A 26,319-nucleotide genomic window follows, 5' to 3' on the forward strand; every position below is an offset into this window, starting at 1 on the left:
ACTATGATTTGTCAGAAACATTATTTTTAAGTCACGTTGTATTAAAAGTTTGATAGTTTGTATTTCTGAATTTATCAGCAATAAAAGAATCTAAAGAGTGACTATCAAATGTCAATATTCGACCATGACCATTACGCTTCCTGACTTACCTCAATTGTCAGTCTGGCTGGGTGATTTTCCGAAAGTAGCTGCTCTGCTATCTCCTGAACTGATTTAATATTTTCTTCCTTTTGATCAAGTTCTCTCATTAATTCCTAATTTAACAAAGAATGAAGAAGTGAGGTTAGAAAAAGATCTACACCTGATATACAACCTTGGCATTCAATGACAAAGGCCATACTCACAGCATGGTAATCTTTTTTCCGAGCTATGTTGTTATTTCTTTCACTCCAGTCATAGGCAACTTCCTCCTCTTCTTTTTCATTCAACCAAATAAGTTCATTAGTTGCACGAGTTACAAAATTATGGAGTGTATCAAGGTGCCGTTCCTGATTCCTGGATGTATTCTTCGTAAGAAAAATCATTGTTAAGAATCATGTCTTTGCCAAATGGAGATAAGGGAAACAGAAAGTAAAAACAAAACAAAACAAAACAAAAAAACACAACTTACCAGGAGTTTTGCATACTGACTCTCTAATCGGTGTAACTTTTCTGCATAAGTTAGTTTAAGAGGTGCCGTCATTTGGATCTATAACATGGGATAAAAAGACATCAAGCTTAGGGATCCTAAGGAATTCTGACTCATACTCACTGTATCTATTATTTTGTTATAGGCTCTTTATATATAAAAAAAAAGAGCAAAACAATAGCTAACTAAAATGAAATATATACAGATTTTAAATTCATATACCTCACTGATTTTAGCTTCTTTAAGGCTAGATTCAAATTCTTCAATAGCTCGGTGAACGTTTTTATGATTCTCTAAATGGCTTTCAACACTTGGCAAATCTGATCCCCATTCAGTGCGGTCCAGCTGCACCTTTAAACAGAAAGATACTAGATTTAAAAAAAGAAACTAAGAGCAATAAAGACTAAAGACTAAAACTTTCAGGTAAACATTTTTTTACCTGCATCTCATCAACCCAATTCAAAAGATCTTGAACAAATTTCATGTTGATTTCCTCTTCTGTTAAATTCTGATCCAGCAAAGAAGACTTTAGAAGGGGCTTTCGGATCTGCATCAATTTCAGAGTTTGTAATGAATTGGCCTCTACTCCTGAACTGAAACTTGGAACTAATCCTCCTGATGGGAAACCAGGTGTATAAGCTGGAGTGACAGATGGAGTCAGACGGGAAGTCAGACCTGATGACAGGCCTGATGTCACACTAGAAGGGGTCAGGGAAGGCGTTAAACCCTGGGTCAGCCCTGAGTTCAGACTGGGGTTTAAGGTCTGTGCAAATCCTGAGTTTAAACTTTGAGTAATTCCTGATATCATGAGTTTTGTCTGTTCCGTCGTCAGCATGCGCCCTTTGCTGTACACCGAGGAACATTCATTCCTTAAGGCCATAATTTCATCGCGGAGTTTTGCAACCCTGGAAAGAACATCAGAAGACATAAACTATAACGCAAAAGGCATTTTTCACAAAGTGTGAACTCTAATGCCAACTATGGACATTAGTCAGTTAACAGTAATGTATCAATTACTGGCTCATCAATTATAACAACAGAATCACACTAATTCAAGATATTACTAATTGGGAAAGGTGTGTATAAAGGGGCATAAGGAAACTCTGTATTTTCCAATCAATTTTTCTGTAAACCTGAACTGCTCCAAAAAATAGTCTATTTAAAAAAAAAATCATGGGGCACCTGGGTGGCTCAGTCGGTTAAAAGTCTGACTTGCTTTTGGCTCAGGTCATGATCTCACAGTCTTCAGATTGAGCCCTGCGACAGGCTCCACGCTGGGTGTGGAACCTGCTTAAAAATCTCTCTCACTCTCTCCCTTTGCCCCTCTCCCCACTTGCACGTGCTCACTCTCTCTCAAAAAAAAAAAAAAAAGTCCTTACAATCATACTGACAAAATTTGGCATCACAATGTTTTTCACTGAATTTGTGCAATAAGCACTTTCCATATTATCACATAGTCTTTCTAGTGAACATAATTACTGCACTACAATGTCATCATTCTATTATTTGACATGTAGGATATTTCCAAATTTTGTTATTATAAAAGATTTCTGACATGAACAAAAAACTATTTATTTATATATTTTCTATATTTAAAATTATTACAAATTCCTAGAAGTGAAATTACTGGGTCAAAGCATCATTTACAATTTTTGCTTAATATGTATCTCATATATATATATATATATATATATATATATATATATATATATATAATATATATAATATATACAGTCTATAACCTGAAAGGGTTCCATTCCCTACCCCTAAACCCACTTCTCAGAGACACAGAATTTTATACATTTTTTTTCAACATTTTGTTATAAATATTTTCATGATAGGATAAATCGATAACTTAAAAAATCAGTTATAAAGGATACTTTCTTATATTTTCCCTTTTTCAAATGTCATACAACTATTTTAACCGTAAGTATATTACTGCAGTATTCCATATTGTATGTGCTATAAAGTATTTCTCTGTTACTTATCTTTGAAAAACAAATACCTATTTAACATCTCAAAATACATCTGAATTAAGGTAACACACATTTTCAACGGAAAGGAGCATAAGAAATGTATTTCATAAAACTGCCACATTCTGCATTCCCATCACAAGTGCCCATGAAGTGATTACACAAAAGGATAAGGTATGAGTACGTAGCAATCTTACCTCTGTACCAACTGATCTGCCTGGTAGTATTTTCCATCAATAAGAATCTGTACATCGATTACATGCTGGCGTAAAAGGTTCTCACATTCAAGTATATACCCGGCAATTTCTGCTTCATTCTGAAACTGTACTCCTGATTCTAATCTTTTAGAATCCTGTATTTTAAAAGAACTCAATATTAATTCTATGAAACAAGTTTCCAAACTAGCCTCAAATATGAAACTCAAAATACTGGAATGCAAAGCTACTTATTAGGTCTTCTCTGTTTTCCCTTTTGGTTCAAAAATATGCTTTCTCTTTGCTCACTCTTCCTCAAGAGAGCAAACAGTGATCACAATCTTTAACAAACTTTAAGTTTCAGTAGAAGACAATACCAAGAATCAACTGAATGTTACACAAAAATTTTATTTCATCCAAAGGTACAGACCCCTCCACCATAATCCCAATGGCTCCTAAAATTAACTTACAGACTGGAGAGCATTTCGGGCAAGTATCAGTTTGTCTTCACAGATGACACTGTCCCTTTGAACTCGGTTGGCAATCTGCTGCAACATTTCCAACCTACAAGAAGGGACAAAATAAATTAAAGCCTTGCCCTTTGAAGTACAGAGTTTACCGCCCCTGAAAAATAATTCCCCACCAAAAGCAAAACACAATCCTACAACGATGATTCCATACCTGTGTCCATCAAAGGATTCATTGCCGAAGCTAATGCAGGAGTTGATCAGAGTTGGACCACAATTAACCGAGAGAAAGTTTTCATTTGAATCAAGACTGGTTCGAGTGCTAGTAGTGTTACTAAACACAGAATCACTGCTACGGTAGCTGTAACTACTACTGTGCATTTTTGTTCCTGAAACGATGTTCTTTCTTTGACCATTAAAAGTAGACTAAAAAGTAGAAGGTCTGCTGAAAGCTCTACTTCTAACGGTGAAAACCACAGCTAAATGTTACAGCTTTAATAGCTCCTTAAATACGCTCCAACTTGCATATTCAACATACAGCAAATAATGTGCTGGTAACCATTAAAAAGAATCTCGCCTAAAGCCATGCGTTTGCTAGCTGAGGTTTGCCTTTTGTAGCCTGCATGAAAACTCTACAAGTATGGACAAGGCAGGCTCATCAGGGCGTCACTGAAAAATATTTGCCAAATATTTTCATCAAGAGTCATCCATTTGCAGTCACCTAAAAAACAACTCAGGTGCCTCTCACTGAAGCCCAGGTACAATTGTAAAGGTTATTCAGGCAATACCAATCACCAGCTTAAAAATACAAATATTCAATCACAGCCGGACTTTTGTAAAGGGCCAGGTCTGTCTCTCCTGGCTAAAAGGTGGTACTTATAAGCACATGTAAACAAGTGAGTTTGATGAGAAACAAAGTACATTTCCATTTTAACCTCTATGTCATTTGTTTATTAGATTAAATTAACTGGAAAATTATCCATTTGCCTTTTTTCACATGATGTGCTCTCAAGAACGTTACTTAATCTTACTACTTTTCAGTAAGCCACTGGGTGGCTCAGTTATTAAACTTCAGACTTCGGCTCAGGTCACAATCTCACGGTTTGTGGGTTCGAACCCCGTGTCATGCTGACAGTGTGGAGCCTGCTTGGGATTCTCTCCCTCTCTGTCTCTCTGTGCCTCCCTGACTCATGCTTTCTCTCTCTCAAAATATATGAATAAACTTTAAAAAAAAAAAAAAAGAAAAGAAAAGAAAAGAAAAGAAAAGAAAAGAAAAGAAAAGAAAAAGAAAGAAAGAAAGAAAGAAAGAAAGAAAGAAAGAAAGAAAGAAAGAAAGAAAGAAAGAAAGAAAGAAATAATGCCAAAGCACTAAAGTAGAAAAATATCAATGCAATGCTTGCAAATTCAACTTGTCTGTGCTTGTTTTTCCTTTTTATAGGTTATTACATGGCAAAAGAACATTGGTTACTTCTCATTTATATTTTACACACTCTCACTGCACATGGTTATTACTTGCAGTTAATAGTTAATGCCAAAAAACTTGCGTCAAGAAAAATGAAGGCGTTTATCCAACCAAGCTCCTAGAGTATTTTCATATACCCAACACTACAAAGCAAAACTGTTGTTTCTCCACTCTAAAGGTAGCTATTTTTCTTTTCAGATGGCAAGAAAGGGGAAATTTGAGAGTATCATATCAAATATAGTTAGTAAGCAGAAAAGCTTGAAATAATAACAGCAGCATTAGCATTTATTAAGCAATTATTATGTGCCAGGAAATTAACTGATCATTTCATATACATGACCTCATCACATACTTATAAGCACCAAATGTGGTAGGTGCTATTACATCCTGTTTACAAATAAGGAAACTGAGGCTTAGAGAGGTTAATGAACTTGTCTAAGATTACACAGCTTGCAAGTTAAGCTAAAAATCTAATCCAGGATTGACTAGCTCCTGGACCTTGAACTCAACCACTGCATTAAAATCCGGTTACTATTCTGACAACTAAAAATCTACTCCATTATCCTTTCTGAGACATACTTTTCCATTACTCCTGATGATTAGTTTAGTGTATAATTTTAATCACGCACAATTATCTCCTCCATAAAAGGTTCACCCTGGGTACTTCAAGCTTATTTTGGATCTAGATCCAGTTATGCAGATAGAATATTATACTTTAACAGAAGTGTAATCAGTATTTTCATAAATGACTGACACGTTAGCCTTGCTCTCATATCTTCAAGGCATTATTCTTTCCTATTTCAACAACACGGGAGTCATGTGTGGAACACAAAGAACTTGAGTACACTAGGCGCTCCCTGTGTCCCAGGCAATGCATTAAGCACTGGCAACACAAAAGACAGCAAAACCAAGTCTGTCTCGACATTCCTGGGGCTCATAACTGTGAACAGGCAGCCCTGACTCAAACGATCACAGAAATAAATATAAAATTACAACTGTGATATGAAAGAACAATACATGTAAATATGAGAGTTATAACCAAGACATCTGAACCAGCGTGGGAGACCACAGGAAGTTTCGTGAGGAAGTAACACTGGAGCCGGGATCTGAGATTGATCAGGAGTGAAGAGAGACATGGAGGATGAAAGAGACTTCCCTGCCAAAGGAACAGATGGTGCAAAGATCCTGTGTATGGAGGAGGGCGGGACCTTGGCACATCAGGGCTCCTGAGAGGCAGCCAGTGTGGCCACAGGGTAGGGAGCAAGAAGCGTGTGGAGTGAGAAGGCCAGAGAGGTGCACCGGACCACACAGGCCTATACTGTGAGGGTCAGCCCCTACAGAGCTCCCTTCCCCAATGCCATACATAGGACAGGCTGTGAGGGAAGTACTATAATGGAGGCAAATCCACTCAACAAATATCTCCTAAGGACTAAGCAGTGCTTTCCCAGGCACTGGGAGAGAGAGAATGGGAGAGAGAGAATGATAAAGAGTCAGTGATGATTTCATGGAATAACTGCGTTTGTGGAAGTAGGAATTTGAACCAGCATATCCTGAGTGTTCTCTAGAGGCCACTTTGCTGCCCTTTAAATGGAGACAGACTCGAGTCTGGATTCCATTGCTCCATGGAAGGATGGCCTTGGCAAAAATATAATAAAAAACGAAGTAAATTAACTGTTGACCTGCAAATGGATCCAGGCCCTGATGACTTAAATATATGGGAAATGCCCACAGGTAATTTAGATTATTAGAGGAGACTTCACACACCAACCCAGCCTAGCATGTCCTATTTGAACATTACTTAACTGATTTACTCTTCACATCTCTTGAATGAGTTTCTGGATAAGAAAATGGGAGAATCAGAAAGACTAAGTGACTTATCCAAGGTCATGCAGCAAAGGAAATGAAAAATGTAAATGTTGGTCCTAGGCCTGCCTGGCTCCAAAACTTAAGTTCTTCCTATGAGAACAAAGAGACCCCGTGCCCAACTTGATACCCATGGCAGAAAACATCCCCAGGCCTACCTTTCTACTTCTGGTCGAAGTGCCTTCTCTCTCTCGAGCATGGCAATAATGAGTTTCCCCCACTCTTTTTCTATGTCATTTGGATGATAACCTTGAAGTAGTTTGATGCGTCCAAATTCTATCCAAATCTTGAGAAAACAAAAAAATGTAGTATGAAGCAAGGATGTAAAAAAAAAAAAAAAAAAAGATTTATGCTTGACAATACAAAGGAAATTCCTACTTACCTCTAATAATTTATATAGGCGTTTAATTTTTGATTTTTCTGTCTCCTTTGGTGGAATTTCTGTTTCTTTAAACTGTAAATACTGATTATAAAGTGCCTAGAATGAAAGGGAAAATAAATGAAGGCCCAAACTTCAAAGACCTATTTTCATTACCGCACAGTGTACCACTTCAAATCTCACTTACTATGCTATATGCATTCAGTGGAATTGCTTTATAAAACTGACACTCAAGGACAATACTGATTCCCAGCTAGTTGGTGACTAGGTTGCAGAACGCAAGATTTGACAAGGGTGTAATTACTGATGTGTGTCGTGATTTAACATGTGCCATGCAGGGATCTGGATAATAATAAGCCATGGCAGAGTTTAATATGGTTCTAACTAAAAATCTCTCATCATACAAACAAGAAAACATATCTTTTAAAAGATTCACTTTCCAAATGCTGCCCTTTAGCTTTCAGTTTTTGGAAAAATAATCTGATGCAATTCCCAAAAGGAAAAAAATGTTCTCTTCTGTATTATGGATCTATCCTTGAAAACAGAATTCTTATCATATAGATAGGGCTAAATCTTGATTCCAGTGTCCCAGTAAAATGACCCCATGCTCCATTATAGTACTTTAACTTGTTGGCCAAGTTAAACAGATCTTTTAATAAACAAACATAGATGTTATTTGTTGCAGCTATTATTATAGAAGTTTCAACTACATAATTCAATTATCTACTTTGTAGATACTAATTTGAAAATATCTTAAATATAATATTAAAAAGGACCTTCATAAAAATTATATAGATAAAACATATCCACATTAATAAGTATATACAAATTATTTCATTTTCATTCATGTTGTTTTTCTAAAAAAATTCCGTATAAATCTTCAGGCAGGATTTCTGAAGGATTCCTTTCAACGTTTTACTGGTTAATGAAATTACTGGCATTTTCCCATGATGTTTTCGTCTATGTATCATGTGCTGTCCTAGGCACCAGCAAATAATCTGTGTAGCCACTCAAATTTCTTCCAAAACCTTAAGAATTTGCATTAATCAGAAGCCAATACAAATTTACCCAAGTGTCTGGACAATAGGAACCCACTTGGAAATAAGCTAAACCTCAAATCTGCAAATTGCATTGAACTCAAAATGCAATGTTTCAGGACACCCACTAGAAAATAAGCTCGGGATGCCATTATGTTATGTGCTAACCACCATTCCTGGTAGATGTGGTGAAAGAAGGGGGACATCTTTCTGGCCCTGGGAAGTTTTGCCTCCACAAAGGGAGACATCACACAAACAACTTCAGGACACTTAAAAAGCATCATATCAACACATGCCAAGTAACTTCACGCCAAGGACAAACTCCCCATGGCAATGTGAATAAAAACTGTTCCACAGATGTTCTGTACGGATGCATGAACACGATGAATAATTTTAACAGGACCCACCCTGGGTTATTACAGTTTTTGCAATTCCAGTTTGATCAAAAAACAAAGCCTATAATTCAAGGAATTAAGACTTTATTATTAATATTCACATTATCCGTTTCTTAAAATAGAGCAGATTACTTTGTTATTACAAATCCAAATATACAAAATGAGATGATACTCATCAGTAATTTTACATATCTATAATTCTTTTATATTTCTAGGATGTCTTTGCCTCAAAGAGTTGGACCTGTTTTTAGGTAGCAGCAAATGTCTTACGAAATGGAAGTCAGGTATGTGTTTCTCATTTCATGGTGAAATAGAGTATGTGCTTCTTGCTTTACAAAAAGAAACCTCTACAGGAGTTTTTAACAGGGTTTAACCACAGGCACAATCCCAACCATGGTTAAACTTGTACCAGCTTCCCAGAGCCCTTCCTGCCTGAGCCATATGGTGGGTTCCAAGCATTCCCCATGCACCAAAAGCAATTTGGCAATGTCAGTTCCAGGGTCTCTCAGATTATATCTTTTAACTCCCAACAATTCAAAGCTAAGGGACTATAAATTTCTTTAAGGTGTTACTGCTATTATGTTTTCATTATTAACGTTTACCTCCATTTTCTTCGAGTAATGGGAGATGAATAAATTTAAAAACTGCCTATTTATTAGTGGCTTGCCAAGGGAAATTTTTCTTGAACTTCTGAAATTATGGAACTATTATAACATCATTTAAAAGTTTAATAATCAAGCCCAATCCTTTGTAACTTCTACAGTGACACAGACCTTGAGTTCTATGGGATTATTAGGAAATGTTCTCTCAGACATTGTGGTCACATGGTGTCTAATCCACTGAATGAGGTAGTTCACCATATTCTGGTATTCGATCCATTTGACTTCAACATCCTGGAACAATAAAATGACAGACAAGATCCATGTCTGCAAATAATAACATTCATATCTAACACAATTTAGTCAAAGGTCATTCTGTGAATGTATATGTCCTTAAGCCGGTCAGTCAGAACCAGCTCATTGTTTTCTCACTTTTCACACAGCCCCACATAAAGAGATGTGAAAACATGCCACCAACATCTGACAACAAAGACTGACCTAATGAGTGTCACTTCTGATCCAGAGATGGTGGCTGCCTGGGGCACTATGTTAAGATGGCTTCTGAGGCTGCATCCAAATGCAGCAGGAAGAAACACTGTAATCATTTTGGGGTTTTCCAGGCACCCACAATGAGGGAGTAAGAGCGTGCACAAGCCAAGTTAGCTGCTATGTCCTCCAACCTTTCTAGATCTAAATCCACTGTATACCTGAACTCAATGGTCTACAGAGTATGCAGGAAAGCAGACAGAAATAAAAATTATAGAAAATGTATGTGGTAGGATTACTCATTAAGCAAACCTTTTATAAAAATGGAAAGAAACTGGAAGGCTGTCACCTGCTCTGTTGAATTAAAAGTATTTGACAAGTGCTTATTACATTCAAAGCATTATACTATGTGTTGTAATAAGAATTTAATACTTTAAGACATAATACCTTTTATCAAAGAGTTACTGTCTAGATAGGGAGGCAGGAGAGTCATAATATAAACAGTTAAGCAAAATGAAAAGCAGTAGTTAATTAAGTGCTGAAATAACTGAAACAGGTAGTATATGATAAAGGCTGAGATAAGAATCAGGTCATTATATATGTGCCTCAAAACAATCACCAAGGTATTCTTGGGAGAGAAGTCCTTGAGCAGTTCTGCAACAACCAGTAAGTGTTTGGGGGCGGAGGGGAGGAAGAGATAAAAGATAGGGAGCCCCAAGTGAGTAGGACTCTGAACTAGAAATGCCCTGGCTACCAGCAAACAGCCTGTGTTGAAACACTGTAGCTAAAAAAGGAGGTACACAGAATTTTCAGTGTCAGAGTATCTAGGCTGGACTTCGTAATCACTGAACGTTTTCAAGCCAAAGACATCAGGTTTTAGGAAGATCAATCTGATGACCGTGTGCAGTGCTGATGGGAAGAGAAATAAAACAGAGGCAGAAAAGTGTAGAAAAGCTGTCATCCTAGTAAGGAGTACGAGGCAGGAATGGGGTGAAGGCAGGGAGAAGATAAGGCAAGGAATGGCCACGAGAAACATTCTCAAGCAACGCTCAACACTCAACTGTTGGCAGACATCACAGTAAAGGATGAGCAGGAGAGCAAGTTACTCAGGGATCAGAAGACGATACACCTCTGAGAGAAAGAACAGGGAGAAGAGAATGGAAGTAAGTCCAGAGGTGAAAAAGATGAGCTCCAAAATCTTCTAAGTAAATTAGGAATAAAGGCATCTGCAAGGGAAAGAGTGAGAAGTCCAGGGTGAAGGGGCTCATCCTCTAACGCACAACTGATGGTTTCCCGTCTCTTCCAGAAATGCTTCCATATGTGTTCGTATGACCACTACAAAATGCACCGTTGAACTGAATTACACAAATGTTTGGGAAACAGTGGACAAATGAGGAGCCCAAAGCTCTCTGTACCACACTTCACTCTGCTTATGAAGTAGCTTGTTAATTTGGCAAAATCAAATAACCTTCCTCTAGATAATCACCTTTAAATCAGAAAAACAATTCCTAGCCAACTTATTTCATGAGATTATGAGAATTAGTAACATTGAAAGTGATCTCAGGGGTGAGATATTCTGCAGATACAGAAGGACATCAAACAGAGCAAATATAAAACAGCAGCAAGTTAAAAAGGAAAAACTCCAAAATGCGGTGCTTTAGAGCTTTTAATTATAAAATTATATGTAACTCTAAACAGCTTACTTTATGACACAGAACAAATTTTTTTGAGTTATACTTTAATCATAATGGTAGAATAGTGTCATCAAAATGCAAACAGTACTGGTTCATTAAATAGCATCTTAACTCAAATTCTTTAAAGAATATTTCACATTTAAATACTGTAAAAAGCTCTACCAAAGAATTCAGTTAACTGGTCATTAATTGGTCATTACTGAATCCGCAGCTTCTAGTAGGGAAAAATCAATACTCACATTTGCACCAATGCCTTCGCCACCTTCAGGGACTTTGGGAAATGCATCATAGAGAGATGACACATAAGTTATTACTGATTTTTCATCAGGTGAGGAGACATCAACATCTAAAAGCAGCCACATAAATTATTTCAAAATGTTGACAGATTACTTCTGACCAGACTTTCATGCCAGTCTACATCTAGTCAGAACAACTCACCTTCAGGATCCAGAAGTCTTATAACTCCAATTTTTTCTGCTACATAAAAAGCGTGCTCTAAATTTGCAAGGTTGCTTTGAACAGCAACAGTATTCATGTCTATCAGGTCCGGCCTAGGAAAAAATTCACTGCGATCAGTTAAGTTTTCTCACGTGCTAATTCAACATTACACGAACCTGTTTATCTATTTACATACCATCTCTGCAAATACTAATACTAAGCCTATGTTGAAATACAGAGATTTTCATCAAATATTTAACAATGCTTACTTTTCTCAGAAACTTTTGTGTGCTGGGGTGCCTGGATGGCTCAGTCAATTGAGGGTCCAACTCCTGGGCCATGATCTCACGGTTCTTGAGTTTAAGCCCCACATCAGGCTCTGAGTTGGCAGTACAGAGCCTGCTTGGGATTCTCTCTGCCCCTCCCTCACTTGCTTGTGTACTCTCTCAAAATAAATAAATAAGCTTAAAAAAAAAGATTCTCTCTCTGCCCCTCCCCCGGCATGTGCTTTTTCTCTCTCCCAATAAAAAAAAGAAAACTTTTGTATGCCAAAACCAAGTGTAGCAAGGAAATTATAAAAAGTTGGTAACTTTCAACAAAATCTACAAATTCCTCATAATCATAAACTCTACTATTCCAACAGCATCCTTCCAATCCAACTAGCATCCTCTCAGTTTCTCCCCAAACACAAACGTTTATGATGAATTCAATGCTGCTTCCTTGGCACCCACCGCCCAGTGGACAGGATGCCATGTGCTGTGATTGCTGTCGACTCATCTTTGCGAGCACTATCATCCTTTGTGAAGCCTTCACTCATCTTCCCAACCTTCATTTTTCTCTCTGTTGCCTGAACTCTTTACAGACTCCTGGGCCTGTGCTCGTCACTTTGGCCCTTAGAATAATCATACACTTCCCTGCCCTATTAATTCACTATTTAATGTGCATGCACATCTTGCTTCTCACAACCGGCTAACTCTAAGTCAGCAAGAACCATGTATTAATAAACTTTTGTATTTTATCCTTCTGTTGAGACAAAGAGTGACAAAGATTTAGCAGACAACAAATATCTAGCAGTAAGTTGGTAAGTAGGTTGGCTAATTAGTAATTTGAATCATAAATGAAAGACTAAAATAAGCACTAGTTTACATCTTCACAAGCATCTATGTGCATGCCCATGTACATGCACACAGGTGCAAGCACGCACGCACGCACGCACACACACACACACACACACACACTCATACACCAGACTTCAACCCTTTCTATTTTGTGAGACTTGCATGTTTTACTAAACCACAGGGATACTTTAAAGCTATCTCTGTCTATATACAAGACAGGAAAAGGGAAAGACTTCCCAAATACTCCTTGCATAGACAGCGGCAAAATGTGGTAGTTGGAAACTTAACACAAGGCCAAAAGCCAGTCAGGAAATGTTCATCTCAAAAGCAAAGCATTAAAAGAATGCAAAAACAGGGGCGCCTGGGTGGCGCAGTCGGTTAAGCGTCCGACTTCAGCCAGGTCACGATCTCGCGGTCCGTGAGTTCCAGCCCCGCGTCAGGCTCTGGGCGGATGGCTCGGAGCCTGGAGCCTGTTTCTGATTCTGTGTCCCCCTCTCTCTCTGCCCCTCCCCCGTTCATGCTCTGTCTCTCTCTGTCCCAAAAATAAATAAAAACGTTGAAAAAAAATTAAAAAGAATGCAAAAACAAATGTGGAAACAGTAAAGCTCAAAAAGAGTGGTACCCACCCTCAAAATCACTAAGAACCCACTCTTATCAAGTTCTAAGGCTGGCTCTTAACAATGTCCCACAGACATTCTGGTTTGCTCAGAATAGTCATCTGGGAACTGCAGAATGAGTGGGAGGGCTCAGAGGTCATGGAGAAGGACTGAAATGCAAATTATTTTGAATACTACTTGGAAAGCTGTTTACATGAAAAACTCTTAGGAAGGTAAACAACAATTTGTAGTCTTCTTTTTATCTGATAAGAAAGCAGACCTCAAAGAAATCTACTTACAGTTTTACAGAACTTTCAAAGTGTTCAGAACCTTGAAATGTAGCCGCCATGACCTACCTACCTATTTCCCGGGAAATTATTAGCAAATTTGTTAATGTTTTTCATATGCACCAACATGATTACTTAAAAGTGATCCTACGTTTATTATAGGAATAATAAATCTACTGACAACAATAGAGGTAAGTGACATACCTCTAAAAATAATATTTTTTACTCCCAAAGAAGTATTTTTGAAGAATCTGCCAACTTCAAGATTACTAAACAGGTGAATTTAGGTCTAGACAAAAACAAATATCTAAAGTTCAAAAAACTGTTTTGCTTCCATAAAGTTCACACATTTTGAAGAAATAAAAACCAGCCTTTCTGGGTTTGCCAAATCTCCCAACAAGAAAGGGCATGTTGTTATACGAACCCTGCCATTAGCAAGAAAGTAAACAGTGAGTAATCCCAGAGGGAATGAATAAAGTCATTGAAGAACCAAGTTTTTGACTAAGAGAATAAAACATAAAACTTCCTTCAGAATGACATAGTCATTTCAGCACAAAGGCAGCTGTATAATACACTGAGTTGAGATAAGTCACCTCTTTTATCATGATATTTAACACTTTAATGGAACAAAAAACGAAGTGACATTCCTTTATTAAAAGACTGCAGTAGACAAAATTAAAAAAAAAAAAAGAAAAAAATTGTAAAACCACTATGAGAAATGAACAGCCTGAACGTTTTCAAAATCCTATCCCTCTCCAAACTCATCTCCTAACCATTCAGTCATTTTCAGTCTTCTACTCTGCCTTTCCTCTAGCTGTCTGGAGCTTCCAGAAGAGGCTTGTGTTGTGACCTATCTTTCTTCTTCTTTACAGGCTCACTGGGATCATATAACCTTTTAAAACTTTAGCTATTTTCCACCTACAGGTTTGTATTTTCATTCCAAAGGTTTCATTCCAGCTTAAGATCTCCTTTTTGTGGAAATTTAATAGGAAATTTCGTTCCCATTTTAGGTTTGACTAACCCAAGTCTACACTACATTGTAAACAGGTACAAGGCAACAACCATGTTCCTATATTGCATTAATTTTTCTAGTTTCCCTATTTTCTTCAAACCTTTCAAAATCATATAATGTAATACTCTGCCACTGAAAGTAATATATGTTAGTCTTTTATGGGAAAAGGGCCGTCCTAACTCTTAACTTGTGTCATTATTCTGGAATAATATAATCTTTTCTGAATGACTCAATGTTCATAGATGGCACTTTTAAAAAACATACATTTTTATCCTACTTTTTTTTTCCATAAATGATTAAAAACAGCTTACAAAGAAAAACACAAGAAGATACCACAAAGTAGGGACACCTGGGTGGGTCAGTTGGTTAAACGTCCAACTCAGACCATCTCATGGTTCATGAGTTCTCAGCCCAGCACTGGGCTCTCTGCTGTCAGCACCGAGACTGCTTTGGATCCTCTGTCCCCCTCTCTTTGCCCCTCCCCCACTCGTGTGCTCTGTCTCTCAAAAATAAACAAACATAAAACAAATTTTAAAAAAAGAAGATACCACAAATTATATAGTGTGAGTATAAAATCAAGATAAGACCATAAGATGAAACTGAAAGCAAAGCCAAAAGTGCAAAGCACTTGTATGCATGCTTACTGCCCTTAATTTGTTTAAAAATATAGGACCAAAAGGTCTCAAAGTGGCTATTGCCATAATTCAAAATAATTTTGGATAAAAGTAATGTTTATCTTTCATATAACACCCATGTTAAAAGGGCATTCTCTCTAAACAAAAAAATTATACAATAGGCTACACTCATGCATACACACACACACACACACACACACACACACACACACACACATACACGCATACAAAACTGCAGGCATATATACATGTATATGGGCATTTTTATTTATGTTTATATTTATATACACATATACACACACATATACATACACACACACACAAACACACATGTATAGACAGACATATATTTTATATATGTTACCACCCACATTAATAGATAGCCAAACTAACAGAACATTAAAACTATGTAAGATATTTTTTGGTACAGACACCCCAAAGTAACTTTTCAGTCCTCAAATTCTTTATTATTATATTAGCTCACATGAGAATTAGATAGATTCTGAGAGAAAATTTGACTTATGCAGTATTACAAATGGCTAAAGATTAGCACAAGACACTACCTAAGACTTCCACGTTACATCATGCCAAACACTGAAATGCTCAACTACAAGGAACATGAAACCAAGTCAGAATACTTAGACTTACAAACGGCCATTGGAACATCCTTGAAGGTACACTGATAAAAGTCAGCTAAGAGAAGAGAGCATTAGTGCAGACACAAGATTAACAAATTCCGAACCAAAAGTATGATAATGGCTGCAAGGACAGATCTAACATTAGTAGTCAGAATCCAAATCAGGATGTTTTTTCAAAGCATGCAAAATTTATTTAAATTCATAGGGTTTACGGGGTTGTGTTGGCTCTCAATTGGCATTCAATCACTATTTACTGTGTGAGTATAGATGTAAGTTTTGGCTATCCAGGATCTGAACCCTCTTGAGAAATTTTCCCTTTTAGGAATCACGACAGAAAGAGAAATGAGCAGAGTCCATTTCTCAAAGCAAAAACACATTGGGTTTTTGTCTCTTTCCTTTGCTCAACAAATGTCCACTGCATACCTCACCCCCATACATGACACGACCTGATCAACTCAGATTCTTCCTGTAAGTCTTGCTTTTCTACATTCCCAGATGCTGTCTACTATCCTCATGTGTGTATTTGCCACAATTCATTCTAACTCTGCACTTGCCTCTCACAATGGACAGCAGGCTGCCTGAAGGGAGACCTTGTTTTAGCCATGTTTGTATCTTCAATATCTAGCATGATGCTCGGCACACGAATATTTGAAAAATGAATAAACTATAAAGAAATGAATAGCTTTGAGGACTGGAAGGTACCATCTGGCACCTGGTTCAAATTCCTGATTCCTAGGTTTGTTCCTTTTCTTTTTGTTAATTTCTACAGATAAAGCTACCATCGATAGCTTCCAATCAGGATTTCACACCCTTATCAAAATCCACATGGGACAGAACACAATGCCATTAACTTCTCCATGAACTAAACAGACACACATCTTAAGGTTTCCTAAAGGATTTCTCTGCTAAAAACAATCTGAAAACAGGCATGCAGTGAAAACAACAAGCAAGGGATAAATTACAAAGTTTCAAAAAGTATAATTATCACTCTGAATTTACAGATGAAACAATTTAAGCTTTAAGAGATTAAGTAATCTGAAGAATGCAAGCTGACAAGGGCAGTCAGGATTTGAACCCAGGTGTATCTCTCTACAAAGTCTGAGCAACGTGCTACGCTGTGCTGGCATTATAAACTGAAATCTAATTAAATCGTAACATCCGATATGAAGCTGAAAAATCAAGATAAAGAAAACAGAGAAGAATTTATGCTTCTGCTGGTGGGGAAACTGATAATGATGATGGCAATACAAGAAACACAAGAGAGTGTGTCTGTGCATGCTGGCATATCCAGAAAAATAAACTGTATGAAATAAGATGTAATTCCAGACTGTCACCCAAACAGTACTCATCAATATATACTGTAACAATGTTTTCCACACTTGGAATGGTGCTAGGCCCTACTCTAGACTGACAGAATATAGAGAAAGGCCTGGTTATCTGTATTTTAACAAGGTTCTCCCCTTCCCCAGGGTGATTCTTATCAGGCAAGTCTGGGAACTAAATCATTTTAAAATCCTTCTTGCCTCTAATACATTTCTCATTTTCTTTCAAAATCATCCATATTCTGCACTGGCAAAAAAAAAAAAAAATCCATAACACTATCAGATAATTATGTAACAAGACAAACACAAAGCAGACACAAACACAAACATGCCTACTGCCTTAGACTCTCAGTAGGAGACAGCAAGCCTTTTCCCTCTTTTCCAGTGCTGATTTTTATTGCTTAAATCAAGAGGAAAAGAACACGTTTAGGATTGGAGGGGATGGGGCGGAGTCACATTTCATATTGGCCCAACTCTGGAATAGACTGTAAAACAAGGTAGCTGACGAAGACAGCATTTGGTGACAGATTGTTTCATTGAAATAAAAACCACTTATATAAACTTCGCGATAGGAGATATCAGATCATGTGAAAGGACACTGAGCAATAATTTTCTTTCTCACACAAAAAAACAGAAAGTAGAATGGTTATTGCCAGCGTTTGGGGGGTGGGAGAAGAGTTCTGGAGATGGATGGCGGTGATGGTTTAGCAACAGTGTATTAACATACCAAATGGTAAATGTTACGTATATTTTACCAGTTTTTCAAACTTTAAAAAAAATTTAAAGGACCATTTTTACATATTTGAGCAAAAAGGCTCTACCGAGATAGAAAGAAGTAACAGGGCTGTGACTCAGGTGTCCTGTGACTTAGTTCTAACTTGTTCTCTGACTGTGAACATGCATCCAGAAACCCGTGTCTCAGGTTTCTCATTTCTCCTACAAAAAAATGAAAATCAAGGATTACAGAAAATCAGGAACTATAAGAATCGTCTGGAATTCCAGGGAGTGTCTTGAGATTTGTGTGGCAGTGGAAGAAAGCCATTTTAGGTCTGAAGAAGCCAACTGATTTGTCCAAGGTCTCAAGAGAAGATTCATGTGAAAGTACCTGTGAAACTAAATATAAACCACTATATGCATGGGTTATTAAAAAGCATCCACTGGCATGTAACCAATGTAATGAAAATGTCACAGAAGGCCTAACTTGGCACTTCAGTAACACTAATTCTAAATAATTCTTCCCAGTCAACAAACTAGCAAGTTCATTCATTCACTCAACATTTAATAAGCACCTACTATGTGCTGGGCAGAGAGGCACTAAGAATACAGGCACTGGGCATACAAAGAGCTCAGAGCTCTAAAGGGAGTTCAGGAGTAAACCAGGAGAAAACCTGGTTGGAAAGAACACCCTGAGCACCAAGGCAGAGGGGGAAAAGCCTGCACATGTTCAGGCCTGGAGGCCACGTGAGAACAAGGAGACCACTGCCTGGGATGGGAGCCAACATCAGGAGGACACATGGTGAGAGATGACTGGAAGGACGCAGGGGCAGAGATAATGCAGAATCTCATGAACTTTTTTTTTATGTTTATTTTTGAGAGAGAACATGTGCACCCACGTGTGCACAGGGAAGGGGCAGAGAGAGAGGGAAGAAGAGGATCCAAGGCAGGCTCTGAGATGTCAGCACAGAGCCCAATGCCGGGCTTGAACTCGTGAGCCATGAGACCATGACCTGAGCTGAAGTCAGACACTTAACTGACTGAGCCACCCAGAGGCCCCAAATCTCATGAACTTCTTAAAGGATTTTGAATATTTTTCTAAGAACTAATGCACTGAAATGCGTTAAGGAGGTGACAGGACTAAATGATCAGATCTGAGGTTAGATGCAGAAGAAATCTCAAGTGTTGAAAGTATTCCCACAGAAGCCAGTAGGGAACCATAGTGACTGCAAAAGAATGTGGCAGCAGTGGAGAGAAGCAGACAGGGCAGGAGATATTTCGAAGGTCAAATCCACAGAACTTAGGGGTATGGGCATGGATGGGAGTCAACACAGAGAGAAAAGAAAGTCAACAGGCAACCCCCCAAAAACTCCCAACATGTACTGGCCTTGTGGCTGAGTCTACAAATAGATCTGAGCAGGAAGAGCCCAAGAAACAGGAGGAAAACCAGGGCAGTGTGGAGCCATAAAAACCAAAGAAAAAAGACTAGTATTTCAAGAAGAAAAGAATGGTCAGTAGGGTCAAATACAGAGGAGAAAAATGAGGCCTGAAAACGACCCATTGGATTTAGCCACATGGAAGACATTCTTGACCCTAGAAGAGTTTTGGTGGATTATGGGCCCAGAGGCCAGAAGAAGTGAGGTGAGGAATAAACATGGAGTAAAGAAATGTAAATGGAGGGTACAGACAATTCTTTTGACAAGTCTGGCCTTTAAGGAAAGGAATGATGTGAGGCAGTAGATAGGAAAAAAGCATGGAGTTAAGAGAGGAATTTTTTGTTGTTGTTTTATTAGCCAAGAGGCTTCAGCGTGCTTAAAATTCAAGGAGAAAGATCTGTTAAGGGAGAAAGGTTTAGTGTAATGAGAAAGAAGGTTTCTGAAGCAATGGTAGAGATGGGATCCAGAGCACAGGAGGAGGGATACAGGCCTTGGAGAGGTGGAGGAGGAATTCGTCTGTCAAACAGGAGCAAAGATGGGCTGGGATGGATGCAAATGAAGTCAGGTCTGTATCTTTGGTAGCAAAGACAAAGACATTTCACTTGCTGGTGTCAGTATTCTCTAAGAGCAGGAGTGCAGATCATCAGCTGACAGTAAGGGGAGAAAAGGCAGTATGAGTGAGAGAAGGTGTGAATTAACACAGCTAGGAAAAGACTGCTGATCAGAACCAGTTGAAGCTGGTAAGCATGAAGTCACAGTGAAACTGATCATCTGCATATGACTTTTCCTGGTGTGCTTCACTGCTTGAGTACATGCACAGACAAAGCAGGTAGCTGGGCGCGCACAGGCTCAGGCTTTGCTGGAAAACTAGTATGTACTCAGCAGCATGCAAGGAATTGAAAGGAAATTATGTGGAAATAAAAAAAAAAAAAAAAAAACCAAAACCTCCATTTACCTAGAAATCAGTCTTAAAACAACGTCTGTACTCCAGAACATGACGCACCTACTCACACACAGATGCATGAAGCCACATGTTACTCAACATTTGTTCTCTGATAGATCACACAATAACAATATGTATTCAATATGCCTCACTTACCCTATGGCAGTTCAGCAGTTACCATAACAAATTCCCGTAGATGACTGTTTGGATTAAATCATGTTCAGGCTTAGCATGTTTTTACTGTTCTTATTGGTACAAAAAGTATCTCCCCTCAGCCCCCTCCCCTCAGTGGAAAAAAAAAAAAAAAAAGATCTGTAATATGTTCTTTACCTCTCCCCAGCAAATAAAGATGAACATGCAAAAGACCCACCCATATTTTTGTAAATGGGTGTATATATTCCTTTATGCTCCTATTTGGGCACGTATTGTAGAAGGAAACAAAGCCATGAAGGCAATTTTCCCTTTCTCAGAACTAGATGCCTCGGGGAGCCTGGGTGGCGCAGTCGGTTAAGCGTCCGACTTCAGCCAGGTCACGATCTCGCGGTCTGTGAGTTCGAGCCCCGCGTCAGGCTCTGGGCTGATGGCTCGGAGCCTGGAGCCTGTTTCCGATTCTGTGTCTCCCTCTCTCTCTGCCCCTCCCCCGTTCATGCTCTGTCTCTCTCTGTCCCAAAAATAAATAAACGTTGAAAAAAAAAAAAATTAAAAAAAAAAAAAAAAAGAACTAGATGCCTCAATTTATTTCAAATTTTCTTCCTATTTTTTTCTATAAAGTAACTCTCTACCAACAAGACAGAAAGCAAAGTATGAAAAATGCTATGATTTACAGCGAGTTTTGTTAGTACTTCAAGATTGGAACCTACCGATGGAAATTAAAAGATACCTAAGGAGTTACAAGTCTCAATTCACAAAGAACAATTAACCCCATAACAGCCTCATACACTTTAACAAACACAGAGAATAGTATTGATTTTGATAGAGACCTAATTCTTTCAATACCTATATTTTAGTGAACTTAAGTAAATCTTACTCTCTAGGGGATAAATATGCCTCCAAAAGAGGGATAAACTTACTTTTTAGTCTGATAGAAAATATTAAACCACTTCATATCACAAAATAACATAGGAACAGGAATCTGAAAATGAGTCAAAATAAAGACATATTGCAACAAAACAGACGGACCTATCAAAGAAAAATAGATGGATAGAAGATATGTCAGCTACTCTTGCAACATAAGAGAAATCTTAGTGTTAGAGAAAGGTAAGAAAATGCCGAAGGGAGCCAGGACGAAGGAAGCATATGTCAAGTTTCAAAGTAAGGGGAGTATTTCAGCAAAGCCCAGCTTCTCTTGTGCTTTACGGTCACGTGCCCTGTTATTAGTGGGTGGGCAGCAGGAAGGGAAGGAATCTGATGTTTATTACATACTTCCCAAACCTCTGGCATTGTGGCCCACATTCTCTTGTATATTACCTCAAGACCACCCCCACTGCTGGCATACTAACGTCTTAAATAATCACATCACTCTCAAATTTGCCAACTTACTTGGTCATTTTCCCCTAAATTCTCAATACATACATGTTTAGACTAATAGCTTGCACACCAGAGGGAAACATAAGCCTGCAATTTCAGCTCTGGCACATACCTTAAAAGCTGAAAAAAAAATTGTATGAATAAAAGGGTAAATTAAAAAAGAAGAGAGGGCACCTGGCTGGCTCAGTCAGTAGAGTGGTCTGACTCTTGATTTCAGCTCAGGTCATGATCTCATTCATGGTTCATGAGTTCGAGCCTTGTGTCAGGCTCTGCACTGCTGGGATTCTCTCTCCCTCTCTCTCTGTCCCACACCCACCTGTGCACACTTGCATGCTCGCGTTCTCTCTCAAAATGAATAAACAAACTTAAAAGAAGAATAGAAAAAAATGAATGGGGTTTAATATCTGCTAGGATGTCATTAACAAATAATGGAATGTTTCTTTCTTAAAGGCATCATGGAGGGGAAACAGTACAGAAGGGTATTTCAGTGCAACTCTTCTAGCAGACAATTCAGATATAGGTCTTAAAACTTTAAATGCATCACCGTTTGACCTAGAAATTCTACTTCTAGGAACTTGTCAAACCAACACACTCACACATCTGCAAAACACACATACAAAGTCCAATCCAACACTTTTAATAGCAAAAAAATGTAAAGTCCATCAATACAATACTATTAAATAATGTTACATCCATACATTAGAACACTCTGTAGCATTTTAAAAGAATAAGGTAAACCCATTTCTGCTGATATGGAAAGACACCCAAAATAAATTAAGGAGAAAGAAAAATGTGAAATAACATATATGCCATTCTCTCAACTGTGTTTTAGAAAAGATTATAATAATGTTCAAGATTCGGTGCTTATGTAAATTATACCTCAACAAGCTGACCCTCCCCCCACCCTGCCCCAAAACAGGTGTTTGTATATGCACAGAACATTTCTGGAAGACTATGAAAGAAACTGAACAGTTGTCTCTAGGGAAGGGGACTGGGTATCCGGGGAAAGAGATCACATTTCAATGCATTTGCCTTTATTCTATTTGAGAATTTTACGATGTTAATGTATTACATTTTGTTAGTTGCTATTTTTTTTATATAAAAGTCACAGATGCAAGTTGAAGTAGGGTTGTGGCAAGAAATACCTACAGGACAACCTACTATAAAATTTACCAGGCTTTCACGGTGAGCTCTCAGAATTCAACTGTGTTGAGTTTATCTGGTAAGGCAAATAAGCAATTTGATTTTGCCTCAAAAACTGAAATACTTGTGACTTTTCCAAAAATTATAACCTTCGGGGCTCTGTGTCTTTGCCTAGCCCATGGCCACACACACACACCAGAGACCATACTTGTGTGTGTGCGCACACACATACACACACCCTCAGACTTCTGGGTTCTGCAGCCTAAGGGCAGACCTGGTTCTGAAGGGAAAAAAAATCCCCTCATCAACACTAATCCAACTTCCTATGGGAACATTTCAAACCCTAAAGGGCCTCCTCCCAGTATTAAACCAGTCCAATCCAGTTCAGCTTGTAAGGTGTGACTGAATCCAAGCATGCGGCTTAATCACAGGCCTCCAGGTCAGACTATTAAACATGATGATTCTGACCACAGCCTTACAGTCTAATCTTCCCAATTACAGCATCTTTAAGCATTTAATGTAATGAAATATGATGGTCCCATTAAGTTCTAATTCAAAATGCAAACAATGAACAAAATAATTGCTATCCAACTACACACTCAGACAAGTGAAAAGCTTCTGGCTGCCTGATTAGAAAATATCTAAATGGCGTGCTCCTGAACACAATCTATCCTAAGAAAGTGGAGTCCTCCTTGGTTACGTAATGTATGTAAAACATGCTTGTGAAAAGAATGCCAAGGGCCTCAAAAGGAAATTCAAACCGGTGAATGGCATAAACTAAAAACAAGACTAGGACAAACAGAAACTATTAAGCAGAAATAATCTCTCTGCCAAACACACCACCCCTCTACCATGTGAGTCGTGACATATTCGTACCTTTCCATCCTACCACCTTAAGTGTTCACCTGGCTCCACCGCACATGTTGCCCTGTTCTTTGTGGCCTGTGGGCGCACATTCATGTTCATGCCTGCTCAGGCAGACATGTTTTCACAGTGAGTGCTGCTGTTTGGGAGCTTGGCTTTCATCAATGTTCTGGGGCAGTTATCTGCATGCAGTGACTGATAAAGTAGGACAAGTCAGGGGCTGAATGTCAAGCTAGAAGCCAGAGCTTTATTTCTCTCAAAAAGAAAAACAAAATCAGTTTTACTGTGATAACTGAGCACACTCTTAAATGAGAGCACAGAAAAATCAGCTGAACGGTCTGACTGTAACACCTACTATGAAGAACATGTGTTACTAATGGGAATTTTAGTCCTCTGTATCCAAACTCTAGGAGAATGATTAATCTACTGCAGTTTAGAATCCCAGAGGCTGTTGATTCTCAGTTAACTCTACTTCTCTTGCTCATAAGCTACTTACTCATCAGATGCTTTTGTGACATCCTTTTGATCTAAGTCCATCAAATCCAGTCTACCTTGTTATTCTTTTGAATGAAAACCAAGGTTAGGGGCAAGAGTGAGGTTTATTTACCTAAGATCTCTTACCAGCTGTGGTTTTCAGGGAAAAGATTTTAATACGCTTTCAAGAAAATTTAAACTATACAAACAAAACAAGTACAAACTAGTACAGATATATGGTAGTTTTATTATTTGAATTCTTTCCACTGAAAACTGAACACAAAAAACAGACGTTCCTAGAAGGAATCGGGAACAGAATTTCCTAAAATAGAACAGAATTTCCTACAAGGAATCAGGAACAGAATTTCCTAAAAATTTATTTATTTTATTTTTAATTGATGGATAGTTGACATACAATGTTGTATTAGTTTCAGGCATACAACATAGTGATCCCATAATTCTATATATTATACCATGCTCACAACGATAAGCAATAATCATGGTTACCATCTGAATCAATGACCTATTTAAGTAGAACCTATAAGAGCTATCCTTTGTAATCTCTTCCACTGTATCATAGTACTTTATCATTCTTATTACCCATTGCATAATCCAGGCTCTTCACCTTCTTGGGGATAATATGACATACCCAAAACTACAGAACAGTTCATTTGTGGTTTTGCTCTCGCTTATGCTGAGCGTTTTAATGTTCTCTTATTATCTACAATTTTCCTCACATTATGAGTTGCTGCTAATGCCATTTTCACTGATGGCTAATTCTAAGTTATGTGACTGATGTCCCTCACTAATTTCTTACGAGGGACAAAGATCTTAGTTGGCATTTATATATATACTATTCATGTAGACATTTCTTAAATTCATCGAGAATTCTCATGTATCTTTGCTGAATATCATTAGTTTTCAACACTGCCCTAGCACAGTTGCTCAGGTCAACAGTTCCATTTCTGGATATCTAGTTTACCTGCAGGGTATTACGGTAAGTAGTTACACAGAAGCATATGAGGACTTGAGACTCCTGAGCTGTCACCTCCATCATTTAAAAGGTATGTCGAGTACATTAGTTTCCCTTTTGAGCCCCAGTTTCTTCAGTAATTTAATAATGTGATCATTTAAAATGCAGATAAAAATGGAAATAGTGTCATCTATTTCACAGGACTGTGATCATTTTAAAAGCTACCATATATAAAAACAGCTAACACAGAAATTGATACATGGTCAACAGTCCACACATATTTCTTGGGTGCCTTCTATGCAACAGTTACTTTCTTTTTAACTTCAGGGATGGTTTTTATTGTGTAATGTCTATAAATTACTCTTACTATAAAAATTTCTTTTTTATTTCATGTTAGTCGAGTACTGCTTACTGGGGTTAACAAACATTCTCTCCACTTCATAAGTCATATTCTATGTGGGAACACTAATAAAATTATGCTAGGCAATCCAAATTAATGTACTTAAGTTTTGACAGTATTGACAGCAATACAAAATCTGAAGGGTGCTATTATTCTGTCCCCATTTCAGATCAATATTTCTAAATCTTCAGGAGATGTGTACACAAAAATCTGACCAGATCATTTACTACAATACTTGTTTATTTTTAAATGACAAATACGGGGCATAGGAAGCACCTGGGTGACGCAGTAGGTTAAGCGTCCAACTCTTTGATTTCAGCTCAGGTCAAGATCTCATGGTTCAAGAGATTGAGGCTTGTATGTGGAGCCCGCTTGAGATTATCTCTCTCTCTCTGTCTCTCTGTCCTTCACCCACTCATGCTAGTACTCTCTCTCTCTCTCTCTCTCAAAATAAATAAATAAAACCTTTAAAAAAATAGTTGAAATGACAAAGAGTATCCACTTTCCTTGCAATCCCCAGGGAAATCTTTCATATTCTCTTTGGGGCGTGCAAACTTGCTTCACGAGTGGCACCACAATCCTCCGCCCATCCACTCCAGGAATCTCAAGGTTCTTTCCTGCT

At 38.0% G+C, this 26,319-nt stretch overlaps 1 protein-coding gene across 28 annotated transcripts in view; it reads right to left on the minus strand.

The window, feature by feature from the left end:
- Positions 1-26,319, minus strand: part of DST (dystonin) — a 502,305-nt gene that overhangs the window by 169,931 nt on the left and 306,055 nt on the right. For 25 of the 28 annotated variants that reach the window (XM_086707113.1, XM_086707116.1, XM_086707108.1 and 22 more), the window contains 12 exons: positions 11,616-11,728; positions 11,417-11,523; positions 9,172-9,291; positions 6,970-7,065; positions 6,746-6,873; positions 3,266-3,359; positions 2,799-2,953; positions 1,068-1,533; positions 851-979; positions 611-688; positions 345-506; positions 150-254 (listed from right to left, as the gene is read on the minus strand). In XM_086707113.1, the coding sequence (XP_086563239.1) occupies positions 150-254; positions 345-506; positions 611-688; positions 851-979; positions 1,068-1,533; positions 2,799-2,953; positions 3,266-3,359; positions 6,746-6,873; positions 6,970-7,065; positions 9,172-9,291; positions 11,417-11,523; positions 11,616-11,728 (1,753 nt within the window). Of the gene's footprint in view, positions 1-149; positions 255-344; positions 507-610; positions 689-850; positions 980-1,067; positions 1,534-2,798; positions 2,954-3,265; positions 3,360-3,476; positions 4,019-6,745; positions 6,874-6,969; positions 7,066-9,171; positions 9,292-11,416; positions 11,524-11,615; positions 11,729-26,319 lie in introns of those variants that run through there. The other 3 variants (XM_086707133.1, XM_086707131.1, XM_086707132.1) reach the window with 3 other exon arrangements.

Source organism: Puma concolor, chromosome B2 (assembly GCF_028749965.1).
Source record: "Puma concolor isolate L17-30 chromosome B2, mPumCon1.1.hap2, whole genome shotgun sequence".
NCBI classification, from domain to species: Eukaryota; Metazoa; Chordata; class Mammalia; order Carnivora; family Felidae; genus Puma; species Puma concolor.